Source organism: Girardinichthys multiradiatus, chromosome 3 (assembly GCF_021462225.1).
Source record: "Girardinichthys multiradiatus isolate DD_20200921_A chromosome 3, DD_fGirMul_XY1, whole genome shotgun sequence".
In the NCBI taxonomy this organism is placed as follows: Eukaryota; Metazoa; Chordata; class Actinopteri; order Cyprinodontiformes; family Goodeidae; genus Girardinichthys; species Girardinichthys multiradiatus.
The window spans coordinates 32,074,116-32,092,402 of NC_061796.1; the positions used below are offsets into that span (position 1 = coordinate 32,074,116).

Consider the following 18,287-nt stretch of genomic DNA (forward strand, 5'->3'; position numbering starts at 1 on the left):
TGAGTGTAGCAATGTTTTTTTGAGAAACCAAGAATTTCTATTTTCACAAGCATGTTAAAGGTTTCTAAAATCAACCATTTTGTTTTAAATAGTCTAGTCAACATAGAATAGCTGGCAGAGCATGCATATTACAGTGTTTCTGATTGGAATCCCACACATTGTAAAAGTTTTATTTTTGTGTTAAATTGCCGAAACAAATATCAAGAATAGTTTTGTTAGGAAAAAAATCCGATGCTGGAAAGTGTTTCGCAAAACAGACTGCACTTTGGCAGACTTAGCAGGACGTTAAATATTGCAAGATCTGGTCATACCCGTTGACTCGCACTTGTTTTTTTGTGAGTTGGCTGTTATGTGTGCACCGCATCTATCTATATAGACATGCATCCATGTGAATACGACCCTGTCGGTAAGATTGGAAAAGAGACCAGGCGGTCCCTGCCCCCCTCCGTTTTTCATACGTTCAGCAAGGTTCACCCCTACATTTCATCTCATACAATATGCATCTCCTTCTACTCTTCTTTGGCATGATTGCACTTAATATTAAGTTATTTTCTGCTGACATGGGAGTAAACTGTGTCCATTTTGGGGGAGAAAGTATATATTTTCTGCTGGCTACTTCTTAAAAGCCACCCGGGCTCTTAATGCTCCACTTTTCAGCTTTTTTCCACATACTCTTCTAATTTTGCTTGTTCATTCTTAATATCCCTCTCGACTTCTTCATCTTAGAGTCCCTTGGCTTTTTATGATGCCACAGCATGCTTCATTAAACCCTTGGGTCCCACTCTGCACTACTACATGTAGTAGTAGTAGTGTAACTGCCCTTTTTAGCATAAAGGATTTTGCCATCTCCTGCTGTGTTTTACAAGTGAGGAAGATGCAAAGGTCCCAGGAGCAGGTGGAGAAAGATGGAGACTTGCTTTCAGACTACAAAGCCAGAGAGTGTGCACCGAGATAAATCAGTGCCAGCATGCACTCCTTAGCCTGAGAGGGCAAAGACATGAGGGGCGGAGGGAGAGGGAGCGATGCTGACAGCATTTAGAAGTCCTGTGGGAATCTTGTGCCACCGCATCCTATCTGCACAGCCATTGGCCTCCTCTATCGCTCAGCGTAGCGTGTGTCTCTGTCACTCTTCAAGCCTCTCAGAGTGGATCAGTCATCCTTTGCTGTTTCAGCTCTTCACTGCTTTTCTTCTCAACTCCACCATTCGTTCCTCTCCTGCTCTGTCCTTCATCCTGCATTTTTTCTTTGTACTTTACATTCTTATTTTTTTCGACCTCTTATTTTCTCCTATATCTTCCCTCCGTCCTGTGTTTCTCATTTCCAGAAGAGGAAGAAAAGATGCGAGCTAAATCTGCCAGCAGTTAAGAGGTGACTAAGGCAAGCAGCAAATGTGAGAGTAAAGTATGATTGTGGAAAGTGGCGACTGAGACAAAAAAATAACCTATGGTAGAGAGAGATGACTTCAGATAGGGGGTGTGAATCAGACCTGCATAGACTAATGTGGATCTGTGTAGACAAACAGGGCTAAGAGGGGCCAACAGGCGTGAAATGGTCAGCACCTGCTACATGGCAGCTCCTCCGCTCCTTGTGTTTTTAGTTTTTACCCCACAGCTGTATGACACACACAAACATGAATGCTTTACTCGAATCCTCTGCCGTTAGTCATGAAGCAAAGAGAGGGATGGATGTCCTCTCTTCTCCTTGCCTCTCCTCCTCTCATTTTTGATCCTGTTGCTTAGTCATATGCAAACATACCCTCTTCTTCCCTTTCTTTCCCTTTTATCTCTCCCTCGTCATCTCTTTGGCTCCAGTTGGTTCTTTCTGTTGCATCTTTCATCTTCTCGCTCAGTGTTTGCTCTCTCCTCATCCCACTTATTCTCAGGTTGTCTTTCAGCCTCCGCCTGCATGGTTGCTGATCTCTCTGCTTGGAGAGGATGCTCTTTCCCCCTGCAGCATTCTTCTCCTCCTCCACTGCCCATGCAATCTCCTTCTCTTCAGCTTAACTCTTAAATAGCAGCAGTTCTTTCTTAATCACAGCTTAGTAGTCTCCATCCCTCTATCCATCCCTCCATTCTGGGTTTCTCTCAGGGGGGCTCTTGTGTGGCTATAACCTAGATTCCTCCCTTCCTTATTTAGTCGGTCCAAGAAAAAAAAGGTGGTGATGGAGGGTGGAGGTTTTGGGGGGTTGGGGCTCAGCTGAACATCCAACAAAAAAAAGTTGAATGCTCTGGATTGAATCCCCCCATGTGGTCAGAGCGGCTCCTCAGTTCAGCGGAAAAGAGATTTCCTTTCAATTCGGTACAATCTCTCCCATTTTCTGACTCATCTGAGGAGACGGTTCAAGGGCAAGGGGGCTTGGCTGTTTGTCTTGCGCTGGGTGAGGGGTTTTTCAGTGTGCATCTCAAGCCATGTGAGAAACGACCAGCGCTCAGGTCTGTAGGAGCCAAGTCTCCCCCAGCAGCCTGCAACTGGCCTTCTTCCCGACACTCATTAGCGCACACATGCACAATCGGTTGCACCAGAAAACCCACATGGCTGTGTTCGATACGTTCAGCCTCTGCTTTACTTGAAGTCCAGCCCAACATCAGATCGCCGCAGACTGTAATGCTGTGGGAGGACCTCCAAGGCTGCATGTCTTTTATTTGAGAGGCTGCAATACATTTTTACTTCCGCTCCATCTCCCTCATTACTCTCGCTTATTTGAAGCATACAGTCCTCTTGGACGAGACTTCACAAGAAGCAGACTGTGTTTTGACATTCAGTATATGCTTTGTGTTGGGGTGGGGGGGTACTTGCTGTAGTTTAGTGATGGAAAACATTTCATGATTTTTCAATTTTTTAATTTTACTGTCAAATCACAAACAGGAACTTATCAGCGTTTCCTCATGTCAAAACATAAAGGATTTGAAATATACCATTTAAGATTAGGAGCATATTCAGCCTCAGACTTTTTAACCAGATTTAAAAACTGTGCTTTTATTCAAAAGGTGAAACACAACCCTTAGGTAATGTGAGTTTTTTTCTTCAGAAATTGTTTTATTAAGCTAAAAAGGGGAAACATAAGCTAATGTGTGAAACAGCTATGGAAAGAAATAACCGTTTTAAAGTATTTTTTCTTCCTTTTTGTTTACTGATTTTATTTTATTTTTTTTTTACCTCCGTTAAGGCACAGCCTTTGATATAGCTAAAGCAGAAGCACATGAACATAGAAATAATTTAGTATATGAGGCAGTTCAAGGTAAAACAACTTGTTGGACTTTTGCAATAGTTAAAATAGACCTTCAATTAAAGCCTCGTGTCTATTGGTAGTTTCTAAGAAATATGTTTCACTTTGTCCTAAGTTCTTTTTTTCAAAAATGTACTTTTCAGAATTTAATGTTTTAACACATTTTATACCAAAAAGCATCAAATCATACAAAATGTCAATATTTCTATAGAAAAATAATGAAAATGCAATTATTTTAAGGCATTATTTTAATAATGAACTGTTTCTCTAGATGAGAAACGGCAAAAAATAAAAAGTAGCAGATTGTAATGAAAGTAATATAATTTGCTTAGATATGAAGCTAAAATTGTCTGATGTTCTAATGGTTTTTTATTTACACTTTGAAGTCAGATTTTTCAGTTTTCCTTGTCAGACAAAAATGTCCACTTACCTCAACTTCCAACTGGGGAAGTGGTGGTCGCAGGTCAGCCTGGAGTTCAGTATAATATATGGCGGCTGCACATATGAAACTAGAAAAAGTTGTAGGTATAAACTATTAACACTTCTTACATTTATTGTATTGACCCCTGCTTACACATTAGTACTGTGCAACATCACTTTCTGAATGAATTTTTTTGTCTTGTGTTGCTAATAGTCGTTAGCACCAAGGATGCATGATGTATTCTAAATTTAACGTCATTAATCCTATGGTATAATCACGATATTATGGTACGCAAGAATGCTAAGAACTTGTTGGACTGCAATAACTGGACTGCTAACTGTATAAGTTAAGTCCACTAATGTATTTGGTGATCCTTGTTTTTAAATTCAGCACAAAATGTTTTTGTAAAGTCCCCAACAAGCTATAATTAAGTTGTTGCTTTGCCCAAACCACAGCTGTAGCCAGACGCAACGTTTTTATTAAAACCATGTTGTCGAGATTGAATAAATCACCTTTTTACCCAACAAGCCAAACAGACCCGTCACAATATGGTCCATGTTTGTAATGAACCCAAAGCAGACAGACATGAACATTGCTTTGTTGAATTGTTTTTTTTATCGCAAGCCATATTATCACGTTTTCCTTATATTGTGCAGCCCTTGTTGGCACCATGACAGATGGCAAATCTCATTATTTCCTGACTTGCAAGCAGAATCTACTTAACTCAGGTGTGATGTTACTCTGAGCTCAGACTCAAAAACTCAAATCAAATGCAGCATAACTCAGAAACAAAGTTCTCAAAAGATTGGGCAGCTCACATCATACAAACGAGAAGCAGCAGCAGCCTTTTATTTTGAGCAACAGTGCAAAGGGTGAAAAACACCTGGATTGTTTGTGAAAATCCTGATTCGTTTAATCATTTCCACAATATTATGAGTTTTATTTGTTTATGGCCACAGTTCTGTCATCGTTTTCTCCAAAGGCAGAATCAGAGGACCCTGGTTGTCCAGAATATCATAATCTCTCTGCTTTAGCAGATTGCATACATGTACTGATCCATCAAAACTTACTAACCTCATAATACCCACCAGTACTGCAGTTGCTTTTTTCCCCTTATGTTATCCACACAGCTTGCATGTTGCAAGCTTTCCGCTGGCTCATCTATCAGCTTGTTTCTAAGACGTCCCCTTCTTTACCCACTTAAAAAAAAACTTCAAGGCTTCCTTGTTGGATGTCTGGGCCTACAGCGACGGCTTGGGGTGGCTCTTTTTACATCGCATTTTGTAAATCATTTAAGGGGTTATCTTCAGAACGGCAGAATAAAACCTGAATTATCCTCCACAAAAGGATTTCTCTGCGCAGACTGAAAAAAATGACTAGAGCGATGCATTAAAAATAATTGGATGAGTAGTGCTTGGGGAAAATTTGCATTTGAATCTAAGTGCAATTTCCTTTGATGTGATTGGAAGTGTCGCAACATCCGGCCCAAAGTTTTTCTGCATGTGATGGAGCTCCTCTGGGCCAGAGGTGATAATGCACTTCTTGTGTTCCTGTTACGAGTGGACAGAGAGTTCTAGCTTGCGCTTCCCGTGTGTGAATAGTAGTGTTTAGCGCAGAATGCAAGACAAGAGATTTGGTGTGTTTTGGGATAAAGTGTACAAAGGCAGGGGAAAGTGTATCCATCATTATTAATTCTTTCCTCTGGCTTATAATGGCAAGAAAGGATCCAAAAAAGGTAGCATAAAACAGAAGTACAAATGTAAATTGGAGCGACGGCAGAGAAAATGGGTTTAGCGCAGACAGCATGCGTGGAGGAGACAGCTGGTGTAGTGGAGGGAGAGATGGAGGAACGGGAAAGCGAGAGAAGGACGGAGGCGAAGAGCACAGGTGTAGAAGCCAGCACACTTCCATTTTCTCTCTTGACAAGAATCAGTGTTAGAAGACTAATTCTGTCAGCCTTCTGTACACTTAACAAGAAGGGCTGACTTCTTTGGGATTTCAAATGGGGAGTGACAATAAGAGTTAGGCTGATTTGTTGCTTTCAAATCTAGGCAGGGATTCCAACAGCAGCGTCCTGTGGTTAATCCACTGCAGTGCCTGGTGAAAGTGCAGAGAGGAGAGCAGCAGACATGATCTTCAGCACATCTAAGGGTTCTTGATCACTTTGAACCAAGGACTGGCATGAAATATTTATTTGGACGGCGTGACTTTATTTGCTTATAAGCTCTATTGCTCAAACCTTGGGGGGGGGGCACACAAATACGTTAGTGACAGAAGAACATTTTAAACGTGTTTACTTGTAGTTATAAATTGCAAGTTCTTTTCTTTTAGCACAAATGGGGTGTAAAGGAGCCGAGCGGCAGCCTGTCTTCACAAAGAAATCTATAATTGAAACTTCTGACCATTAAAGACAGAGAGGCTGCATCATGTAATGTAAACAAGCAGAGCAAAAATCCAAACATATTTGGTAAAAAGCAGACAGAGAGGATATAAACAGGAGGGAAGAAGGAACACGCAAAGCAAAACACATTGGAAATAAACCAAACTGCTGTGCCTTGCAAACATATTCAGACCTCTTGAACATTTTCACATTTTGTCACATTACAGCCAAAGGCTTTATTGCATTTTATTGGGAAGTTATGATTGACCAACACAAAAAGTGCATAGTTGCAGTGTAAGGCCACAGGTTTTCAGAATACCAAAAAAGTCTATGAAGTTCTTCTCCCCTCATTTCTCAGTAGTGGTGTACAGAACCACCAATTTGTCTTGTAGAATATCTTTCTACCTACATGATACATCTACAGACTGGCATTATTGCCCATTTTCTGACAAACGTATCTCAGGGTCAGTGAGATTGAATAGTAATCATCAAGTCCTTCCACAGATTCTCGATTGAATTTAGACCTGGACTTTGACTAGGCTGTTCTGACACATGAATTTGCTGTCCGTTTAGTGTCGTCGTTCTGGTTGAAGGTGAACCTCTGTCCCTACAGGTTTCTTCTGGCATTGCCCTGTATTTAGCTCCATCCATCTTCCCATGAACTTTGACCAGCTTCCCTGTCCCTGCCGAAAAAAAGCAACTTCCACAGCATTATGCAGCCACCACAATGTTTTACCATTGCAAGGATGTGTTCAGGGTGATGTGTAGCGTTTCCGCCACACACAGCCTTTTGCACATAGGCCCAAAAATTGGATTTTGATCTCTTCTGAATAAAGCACCATCTTCCACATGGTTGCTATGTCCTCTACGTAGCTTTTGGTAAACTGGAAATCCAACTTCTTATGGCTTTCTTTCAACTGTAGCTTTCTTCTCACCACTCTTCATAAAGGCCAGATTTGTGCTTCTATTACTTTTCAACAGATTCTCCCACATGAGATATATATTTCTGCAGCCCCTCCAGAGTTACCATGCATCTCTTGGCTGCTTCTCTGATTAATGTTCTCCTTGCACGGCCAGTCGGTTTAGGTGGAAAGCCACGTATTTCTTTTTAGGTTTTCACTCTCTCCAATTTAAGGATATGGGTCTCTGATAGGTGTTCAAACCTTGGGATTTATTTTAGAAGTTAACCCTGCTTTAAAGGTTTCTAACACTTTCTCCTTGACCTGTCTGTTCTGTTCCTTGGTCTTCATGATGCTGTTTGGTGGCTAATATTCTCTAACAAACCTCAAAGGCCTTCACAGAACAGCTGAATTCATATTCACATTAAATTTCACACAGATGGACAGTATTTACCAATAAGCATATGGAAACCCCAGCCTTTATTTTGGGGGTGTTGGTGTAACGGGGGCTGAATCCAAATGCACATCACACTTTATTAAAAAAAATCTGAAATTCATTTCTTCCCCCTGACAAATATGCGCTACTTTATGTCTGTCACATATAATCCAGGTTAAACACACAGGAGTTGTAATGTGACTAGACTGCATTGCAGAGCATTTTAAAACAAAACACTAGGAAAGCCCTGTGAAGAGTGAAGCTGGCATGATTGAAACCACTCAAATAAACAACTTCTGGATCAGACGTTGCCTTCTGTCTCTTTTTTTCCTGAAGATGCAAGAGTCCTATTTACCAGATCCATAACAAGACGTTGCTCCATAACTTGATGTTCTATGACCTGTTGGAAGATTAACATGAAAGCATGTCAAATACAATAAAATTTTACAACAAGCATCACAAGAAGGCTTCGAATCCTTTGAAAGTGGGAATAATGCACAAAGAGAATCAATTTCCTTTCTAAAAGTAGACTTACTCTTTAAATCTCCAAAGATTGTGTTGCTGTAGAAACGGCTTATGAAATAAAATCTAGGCTGCCTTTCTGATGTAGTCATCTTTTCTGTTCAAGTTAACTCTCTTGTTGCGTTGTCTACATATTGCCACGCTGCAGAACCGAAGCTGGTTTAAGGGCTTCACACTGCGGCGGCTGCAAACAGCATTAATTCTGGCAGTGGCACTGCCAGAAACCCCCAACCCACTCGTTTATAGATGATGACCACACTGGGGGAAAACGGTCGCAAATTCTGTTTACTGGGAGTTGTTCGAGTCCCAGGAAGCATTTAAAATCCTGAAGTTGTGACCTAAAAAAGTATTTGCAAGGCTTATGTTTATTGGGGCTTTATTGTTAGAGCCTTTTATTACAAAAGAAATTGCATTTTAGACTCAGTAACTTCTTTTCTAGTAGACCACAAATTGTTACTTAGTTCAACTTATGAGAAATATCTTTTCCTTTGTGACTTAACTGTAGCATTGAAATATGCTTCTGCAGGAAGCGGTGTCTTATATTGTTTGAATGGTACATTATTAGGTATGAAGCCTTTTATTTCAACCATACATCAAAAATGTTTAAAGGATAATTGGGTTCTATGTTGGGTTGAGGTTGTTAGTGGTTCATTCACTAGATAAGGTTCTAGAAGACTACAAGTTGTTCTGGAGTATTATTTATTATCACAGTAATTAGCTTTGCATGTTAGCATGAGGTTTGCTAGTGTTAGCATGGACATGCTCCGTTAACACTGCCTTTCACTGTGCCCTGTTACGACCGTTTCATGGACTATGTGGAAAACTGAATGAACATTTAATGTTGGGATTTTTAGCGGCACCATAAACTGGTTGTTTTACTGTGTAGTGGGTTATACTGAGTAAGTGGCCATTTCCAACACAGCTTTTGTCTATATTAGCACTTTCCTCCCTTGCAGAAGCAATAACATGTATTTCAGCACAAAGATGTGCTTTAAAAAGGTTGAGATGAGTTAGAATACAACACTAATATCACTGGACATGGGTGTCCAGGGAGTGGTAGGAGCTATGCAGCTGACGAGTCATGTGGGACCTCATCAAAACCCTGATTTAGACTCGACTGCTCTATCCCATGAGTTTTTGCGTGCACAGAGGCACAAGTAGCAATGGTGTTTGATATGGCAGAGCCCTTCTTTTGCTCGTATTCTCTTTAGTTAGTTTGTACTCAAAGCCATTAAATTAACTGTTTTATGTGTATGTATGTGGAGCAAGGCTGTTGGGACCTTGAGTTGCTAAAGTAAAAACGGATCCACATCGGACTTATCTAAACTTAAATAATTACAAAGCAGAGGGGGGGGGGGTGCCCATTCTGTCCCCCCACTGTTGCTGTATCGCTTCAAGGAAGAGTTGTCATTCTGCTTTTCATGTTGTCATCCATTCAATCTTCCTTCTCCATCTCTTCATCTGCTTCTTTGTATCATTCATTGTTATAATCCACCTCCTCCTCTGCATGACCTCCACTTGTTCTGCTCCTGACCCGCCGTTCTCTACCTTATCAGAAACTGTGTGTGTGTGTTTGTGTGCGTGGCTTGAACCCCCAGTCCCCTGGCCCTCCAAGCTCTGTGATTTGTGATGAGCCTTGTACAGACCCTGGCTGTCGAAGGGCAGCACACGGGGGAACATGGCTGAGACGTTGTAAAGATGTGGCTGTGGTGAAGGGGACAGGAGCAGCCTAAAGGGAGGGGAGGATCTGTCAGTGTAGCTGAAGGCTCAACACACACACTGTCATTAAAAAAGTATTTGCTTGCTTACAGATTTCTTCTTTTTTGACTTTGTCCAACTTAAAGGTGCCAAATAGTCAAAGATTTATATCAAATAAACCTAAGTAAATACAAAAAGCAGCTTTCAAATGCTGATTTCAAAGGAATAAAGCTGTTCCATCGAGTGTGGCAACGACTAGCAATTAGTTTTTAACATGGCTTTGGATAAAAAAAATTTAATTTAACCACACTGGAGGGTCTTTGAGCATTACCAGTTTGGACTTTGACTAGGCCGTTTCAAACCTTTTGTGTTTTTTTTTTTTTTTTTTTTAGCCATTCAGAGGTGGACTTGCTAGTAGGTTTTGGCTCATTTACCTGCTGCATAACCCAACAGTGCTTGAGGATAAGGTCATGAACTGATGGCCGGACATTGTCCCTCAACATATTTTAGCAGTGAGCAGAATTCAGGGTTCTTTCAATTATTACAAGTGGTCCAGGTACTGTAGCAGCAAAACAGTTGAAGACCATCATGCTACAACACTAGTTTCAGATGTAATGAGACAAAACCCTTCAGAAATGTTCCACTTTTGTCTTGTCAGTCCATAGAATATTTTCCCAACATTCTTGGGGATCATTAAGATGTTTTTTTGCAAATGTGACCCATTATTTTGTGTTATTTTGAGTCAGCATGGCTTTTGATCTCTGTTTTTTTTTTTACTGTTATATAATGAACTAACTTTTAAACCTGACAGGGTCAGGTTTAATTTTGGTACGCAGACCCCTCATGGGAAGGTTCACCACTGTTGAAATGGCTCGATAATAGCTTTCTCATCTCTTCTTAAACTTCTGTAGATCAAGGTTTGTGTTGCCTTTTGGAAAACCTTTAGCCTACTTCATCTTATTAGACAGGTTCTTGTTAGGTGATTTCTGACTGTTCTCGGTCTTGGATGTGGCTAGAAAAATTCAACCACACAGAGTTTATCACAAGCAATTTCTGATTAAACAAGCAGGTTGGTTAGTTTCTCACAGCGGGATGGGTTTCTCTTGTAATAAAAGTCATCGTTTGTAAACCATTTTTTATTATAGTTTACTCGGGTTATATTTGTCTGATTTATTAAAATTGGTTTGTTTTGAAACATAAGTTTGTAAAGGCAAAAACTGATGAAATCTGTAAGCAAGCAAATACTTTTTCACAGCACTGCGTAAACACATTTACATTTAAGCACATTTGACTGAGCGAAGTTCACACCACCACTGACATCTCCCAACCATCACTTTTCCCTTTTTCTTTCCTTACTGCTCTTTTTTTATGCTATTTTTTTCCTCTTTCTGGTGTCTATCTCTCCTTCGTCCTCAACAATTGTTCTTCTATGTTCTCCTCTCCTGCTCTCCTCCCTCCCACAGAGCCTTCAAAGAGCGACTCCAATGCTGGCGTTGTGGCAGGAGCTGTTATAGGCTCCCTGCTGGCTCTCCTCTTGGTTGCCGCCCTCATTGCTGTGCTCATCACCCGTAGCCGCAGACAGCAGCACGGTTACCGCGCCAACGGTGGCACCGACATGAAGACGCGCATATTTGGTGGCGGCAAGAAGGCGAGCAAGAACGGAACAAGCGGAGGACCTGGGAGCGGTGGTGTCGCAGGTGGTAATAACAACGGACCTGTCTACATCGATCGCTCGCCCAACCAGGGTCTGGGAGAGAAAAACAACCACCAGCAGCCCTTTGCTATGGGTGCCCGGCCTGAGGTTGTCACCGGAACACTCACCGCCGAGGACATCCTGCTGCGCAGTGAATTAGACGAAGCAGAGAGGAGGAAGTTTGACGAGATGGACGATGACGAGAGGTACGACAACTTCTCCGGAGAAGGCCCGATTCTGCAACTGCGCCCGCCCCCCGACCAGGACGACATGATTGGAGATTACATGGATGATGACATGGAGTCCCAGCGGGATGGATCGGTCATCTCCCGGACTGCAGTTTACGTATAGAGGAAGAGGAGGAGAGCACATGGAGGAGGAGTATGAGAGAAATAAAAAGTAGGCTTGAGGATTCCTCTTGAGGATTGTATGGCTTTGGGGGTCTTGTCTCTGTCTGAGGAAAAAGAAAAGAGTACCACTTTTATTTTTGCAAATTGCTTTTAAATATAGCTGATTATTAATCACAGTGCAGCCCCATAGTGAGCGGGACTGAAAAAGGGCATATGGAAAATATGTTTTAAGAAGCGTCAACAAAGAATCAAACTGAGAAAAGTGCAACATCTCACTCACCGCTTCAGCTCATGCTCTCCCCATCACTGGGATCTTGACTTTCAACTGACAGACTAAAAGAGAAAATACACAGTGTGGGAGTAGGAAAATTGAATCATGATTCAAGCTTGGCTATACAGGCTTTTCACTTGCATATTCACTCTTAACTTCACTTAAAAAAAGAAATACTGTGGTTGTCAAGCAGTTCCATGTTGCCTGCGACTCAGTCTTCCTGTGGGAAGCCTTTTTGTTTTGGTAATGTGTTGTGCTGTAACATCTGGTGTGTTGGTGTTTAAAAAAACAAGAGACCGAAACCATCAGGTGTATTAGAGATGTGAATGATGTATTTACTCGTGCTCACTCTGCTCTCTCTGCCTTACGCTGACAACTCTAAACACACAGCTCTGTAGGTCATCAAGAGTTTTTGGTCCCCTTTTTTTTAGTTCTTTATAAATAGAGAAGTTGAGAAGGTTATCATTTGCAACAACGTTTGAGGAAATTTAGTTTTTTTCTGTTCCTGGAGGTTAGGTTCTGGATCAGTGAGGTGTGGCTGATGTGTTAGGGTTCGAGGGATGAAGAGAAGGATGCAGGAGGAGCAGAAATGAGCTTGGCCATTTCTTTTTCCTCACCCTCATCTCTTCGGAGCCCTCCCGACAGGAGGAGCTAGATTGGTAATGAGCCATGAAGTTGCTCGCCTAGCTGGGACCAACAAATTGCAGCCGCTTATCGTTTATGATGTGGCTTTCCCTCTCTCTATCCCTCCTCCAATCTCTATTTTGCTGTCAGAAAGCCCTTCTCTTCCCATTCTCTCTATCCTTTATGGGAAGCCTGGATTTATCCGGGGTGGTGTTGAGGTCATGGCCACTGAAAACAGGGTATATTTTACCGCTCCTGACCCGTTTAGATTTCCCACTTACTCGACTCCAGCCCGTCCTGACACATCAGGACTGTTTAATCCACCTGGAGTGGCCACATCCACCACCCCCTCCTTCCCCCCTTTACTAAATGGCCGGATGCAACAGAACCTCCATAGTGCCGTGGCATTAGGTAAGACAGATTTTCAATGAGGATCATATATTACTTTCCATTAGTGGATGTTAGATGTGGCATTGATTGGAAGACTTAAAAAGGTTTGGTATTGATGTGCAATGTGTGGTGAAATGACCCTTTATGATGCAGGTGCAAGGCTTATTGTCTAAGCTCTGTTAATTCATCCTTTTAATGAGCCATCAGGACTTTTTTCTATAAATTATACTCAATGGCTACTGTACACTGATGTCTTTGAGGCTCAGTGTACATTTGCATGCATCTGGAAAATTGTGATGAGAAGCTCTTCTACTCATGGGTTTCCCATCGTTCTTATTGACTCCCCTTTGACCTCCTTGGAGGAAAATCCAGTAAGTGTAATCTCGATTGATGTCATTAGGTCCAGGTGAGATCTGGGTTGGCTTTTTTGTTTGAAGGTACCATGTGGTCAAAACCAGGTTGACCTGCCTCCAAGGGCATGGATGGGTGTGATTGCCTTCATTTGTCATCATGGCTCTTTAACCTCAACCTACTGATGCAGGGGAAATGCTTCAGTGCAGACTAGGCATGGACCGGTATAAGGTTCTCATGTTAAAACAACTACAGTATCAGAATATTTACACAAATAAAAATGTACAACATGATCAGAGTTTATTTAAAGCAAAAATATATTATTCCTATTGCTGCTACTATGCAAACATCCCCTATTAATGTTTAAAAGTGACAAAATAATAATGTAATATTCAGAATCAGATTCTATTTTTCCTTCAACTTTTTAAAATGTTGACATTTAAAATTTAAGTTAATTTTTATCTTAAATTATAAACATTTTAGAATGAAGTAAAAATGTAAACATTTTGTTTTTTACAATTCAAGACATGTTTTAAAGTTTAAAAAAACAAGTTAAAATTAATATTTCAAACTATTTTGTTTATTTGAAAAAAAATATTTAAAACAATTGTGATACGCTGATTATTACAGTCATAGCATTTGTGGATAATCTTTATTTTGACACAGACCCAAGCAGAAGTAAAAAATAAAGGAGAAAACTCTTGGCCCTCTGACACTTTCTCCTTTATTCAAAGGACTTTAAATCTCAGAAATCCTATGAAGGGAGATTTTTGCAGATTTGAAACTGTAGGAATGTAAATAGCTATTTTTCTGATCTGGTCCATGCCTAGTACAGACCCTGCATTCATGCAAAAGGAAGATCTGTTTGCTGTTCTAATTGTTAACCTTCATGCTGGCAGAGAGAGAACAGGAGAGAGGCAGAAGGCAAATGGCAAAAAATGGTGACAGCTTTTAGCGTTTGAGCACCGTCTGGCAGATTGTAAGCCAGCGTGTTCAATGGGATTATCATCTAATGGCCTTAGTTTCTGCATAAATGGGTGAATAACAGATTTATTGAACACAGCTGACTTGACACAACCACTTAATAGAAAAATGTATTATGTTTTTTTGCACTTGTGTTTGTCACATCTTTACTGAACAATATAAGTGTAAAACTTGGTTTCTGGGGGGGGTTAAAAAAAACTGACAAGAGGGAATCAGAACACTTGTTATGTACATTTTGGTGTGAAGTATCTATGTACTATATACGTAATCATCTTATTTTTCTCGTGAAAATGTACATATTTATGAAAATGTAAATATGGGATTGATGGAGCCAGTTTTGCCAGGAGTGTGGAGGTTTGGGTTGACCTTGAGCTTAAATGTCTGAGCAGGCTTTTAGAATGTAGCTTGGTTTGACTGTATACTGAACTGTCCAACCTTATATCACCTGGGGTTGATTTTATACTGGCGTTTTCTTCCTAAAGTCGCCTGCATTTTCACATAAGCACACACTGTTTCCAGTGTCTTTGCACAAGACAAAAAAAAAAAAAAATCCTCAATTTATCTAGGATAGCGCCACCACACAAGCAACAAACTAATGCGTCTGAGCCAGCTCTGTGTTTGTGTGCAGCAGTTAGTCGGTGTGTATTCTGGTGGCGCTTTCGGGAGCAGAGTTGTAACCCAAGTGGCCGTCCTCTGTCACCATTTAAAAGTGTCCAACTGCAGATGTTGTACATTTCAAAGGTGCACTGGCTCACACACACACACACACACACACACACACACACACACACACACACACACACACACACACACACAGCTGCTGTAGGTATATACATTGGCAGAATGTGGAGAAACAATTCGCCCACACACAAACACCCTTCAGTCGCTCTCATTATGCTCACTCCCACAGCCAAACCGGTGCAGCAGACACCTCTTACCTGACAAGTAAGACATGAGCCCACACATAGATGCACAAAATAATAATGAAAACGCACTAATACAGAGATATTTCCTTCTGGTTTTCTTTCTCGATTGCCATGTCGGGAAGAAGCTGTAGCCAAATTGTGACCATGTAAATCAAACCTTTCAAAAAGTATTTATTTGTTCTGCTTTAGGAAATATGGCTTTCATGAAAAGGCCACCAGGATGACCTCTTGTTCATCCCAGATTCTCTTTCAATGCTTTTAAAAGTCTATCTTCCCACTCCTGTCTTTGTCCCCCCCTGACTCGTCTTACCTTGGCAGCCTCAGCTTGCCGCTGCCACCTTCCTCAGATGCAAACACAATGACATCCACCTCGACACTGAAGCAATGCTTGTCAGACAAAATGCTTTTAGTGAACCCTGCAATTCTGGCTCAGGTCTAGCATCAAGGTGATGCAGTCAGAATATCAGATATTTTCCCCCCTGTATTCCAAAAAAGCGACGTCCCCTCTCTGTTTGTTTGGCTCCACACATCCGATGACAAATCAAAGCCTTAACATCTTGCAGCTCACTCGCATCATTGACAAGAAAAAAAAAAGAGAGAAGAAGAAACCTTCCTGTGTACATAGTATAAATATATAAATATGTAGCAGAGGAAAAAGAATTACTAATTTATGGTGTCACATTTGTGTATTACTCAGTGACAGCGAGCATGAAGGATTTATTTTATTCTATTACAGTCTCCTCTCTCCTGTTATTTTGCAGTGCTTTATAATTTATGTTTTCTGAGTGCTTTATTCTTGACTGCTGCGCTGTGATTGCTGCCAAATCTGGTGAATTTGAAGTACACACACACACACACACACACACACACACGCGCACGCTACAAAACGGTCTTAACCCAAAATGTGCTTTTATTACTATCAATGCTCTGTGTGAACGTTGTTATCTTTTTTGTATTTTTTAATTTTTGAAATTTGTTTTGGTCTGAATTAGGATTGTTGTCACTACTTTCTCATGTCTTTCTATATATATATTTTTTTCGTATTGAGTTCGTATTAAAGACTTCCTGATTTTTGAACTGTTCTTGTGTTGCTGCTTTGTGTATTTGTGTGTGTTGGTCCTTTTAACAGTTCGGGTTTGCAGGATGACTTAAGACCCAAGTTGAAAAGAAGCGCCGCTCATTGATTCCCGCTGATTAGATTTATAGATAAATTGACAAAGATGGCTTCTCGGTCTCATGTCACACAGTCCTCAGAGGCCAGATCCACCCTCTATATTTTTAACTTCAATTTCCTGGTCTGGCTGCTTGTCTCGTTTCAGTTTCGATAAATCTATGTGTCAGAGGTGTGATAATGGGCTTATGAGAAACGTTGAGCTCAAGTGTCAGAGAAACAGTTTTGTCGAATAAAAATTCTGTCTAGTGGTCAAACTCCACCTTCCAGTCTCTCTGATTTGCACATCAGTCCTGGCTGGTTGAAGTCAACATGCTGCCTTGGTTACATTCAGAGTTTCTTCCAAAATACCTTCAGTGTATTTTATTGGGAGCAGAACATTTCATACATTTTACAACTTTTTTACAAATGAAATCTGTGTGAAATGCATTTCTGTCTATTTTTGTAGAACCAACTCTTTATGCCTCTACCAGCATTGCACATTGAGAAAATCTTTGGCCACATTTCTTTGCAAAATAGCTCTGATTGGATGTGGAGAATCCGTGCAAACTACAGTTTTCTCAGTTACATTTAGGTGTAGAGGCCATTATAGCATATTTCTCTTACAGCTCTGGCTGTGTTACCAAGGGCCTCTAGGCTGCTTCTCTGATTAATGCTCTCCTTGCCTGGCTTGTCAGTTTAGGTCGATGGCCATGTCTTGGTAGGGTGGAAGTTGTTCCATTTTTGAATGATGGATTGAACAATGCTCCATAAGATGTCCAAAGCATAACATATTATTTCTTAACCTGAACCTGCTTTAAACTTCTCCATACCTTTATCCCTGACCCATTTGCTCTTTTCCTTGGTCTTCATGATGCGGTTCTCTAACAAACATCTGAGGCCTTCACAGAACAGCTGGATTAATACTGAGATTAATACACGCGTGGAGTCTGTTTAGGTGACTTCTGTAGTCCAGTTGCACTGGATTTCGTTTTGAAGTTTAATATTAAAGGGGGCTGAACACAATCAATAAATAGGAGCCCTGCTTTGTGTAGGTTTATCATAAAAACTCAAATAGAACACAGAAGTTTATGTAATTTGATACAATGTGGAAAAGTTCAAGGATTGTGGATTCTTTTACAAGGCACTGAATGTCCAAGACAGTGGAGCTGTTTTTAAAGAGCGCTTCTGTCAATATTAGAGATGCACCACATTAATCAGCCAGAGATGGTTCATCAGCAGCCCAGATGATGAACCTTTTATTCATATTGATTAAATGCAGCAACACTAAGAATTCTCCCAGTCCTTGAACACATCAACCAGCCAGCATTCTGATGCACTTTATTAAAACTCAGAAAGGGTTATATTTGTTTATGTATCAAAGAGAATATATATGCAATCCCTTCATGTTCTTCTGGATTCAAACTACCTCTATCAAGGAACCTGCTGCACATTTTATTCTTCATGAATACATGTTTTTATACCCATCAGGAATTCAAACACATCTCAACTACAAACTGTGCAGGTCCTGAGAACAGACAAGAGGAAAGGAATTTGTTGGTGGATCTTCAGTGCTTTTTCTGCAGGGGGGAGAGAGTGAAATGTGCTGGCCAAGCTGAAGCTCAGTGAAAGGAGAGCCTCTCAATGGCTACATTGTTTAAATACTGACTAAACCAAACAGGTTTGGTCAAATTTTAACAGAAGGACAAGCATCGAAGAGGTCTGTGTCCCGGTGCTGGCATGCACTCACCTTCTTTTCCTTTGGTTTTAACTTTTCACACTCCCCACTGAACTGAGCTCTGTTACATTCTGTCGGTAACATCGCTGTGAGGGTGACAGTTGGTAATGGGTGGTTATGGCAGCACGTTCATGATATTTGCCCGGTGCTTTGATGCCATCGTGTAACCGCGTGTTGTTCTGGCTTCTTGTCACAGTACATTTTTGTTGCAAGCTTCTTCTGTCAGTG

At 40.9% G+C, this 18,287-nt stretch overlaps 1 protein-coding gene across 3 annotated transcripts in view; it reads left to right on the forward strand.

The window, feature by feature from the left end:
- The window catches only part of LOC124865500 (nectin-2-like), a 121,226-nt gene that overhangs the window by 53,965 nt on the left and 48,974 nt on the right, over positions 1 to 18,287 (forward strand). For 2 of the 3 annotated variants that reach the window (XM_047360625.1, XM_047360624.1), the window contains exon 8: positions 11,046 to 13,750. The exons of the other annotated variant lie outside the window; for it this stretch is intronic. In XM_047360625.1, the coding sequence (XP_047216581.1) occupies positions 11,046 to 11,626 (581 nt within the window). In that variant the 3' untranslated portion in view covers positions 11,627 to 13,750. Of the gene's footprint in view, positions 1 to 11,045; positions 13,751 to 18,287 lie in introns of those variants that run through there. 3 annotated transcript variants of the gene reach the window in all.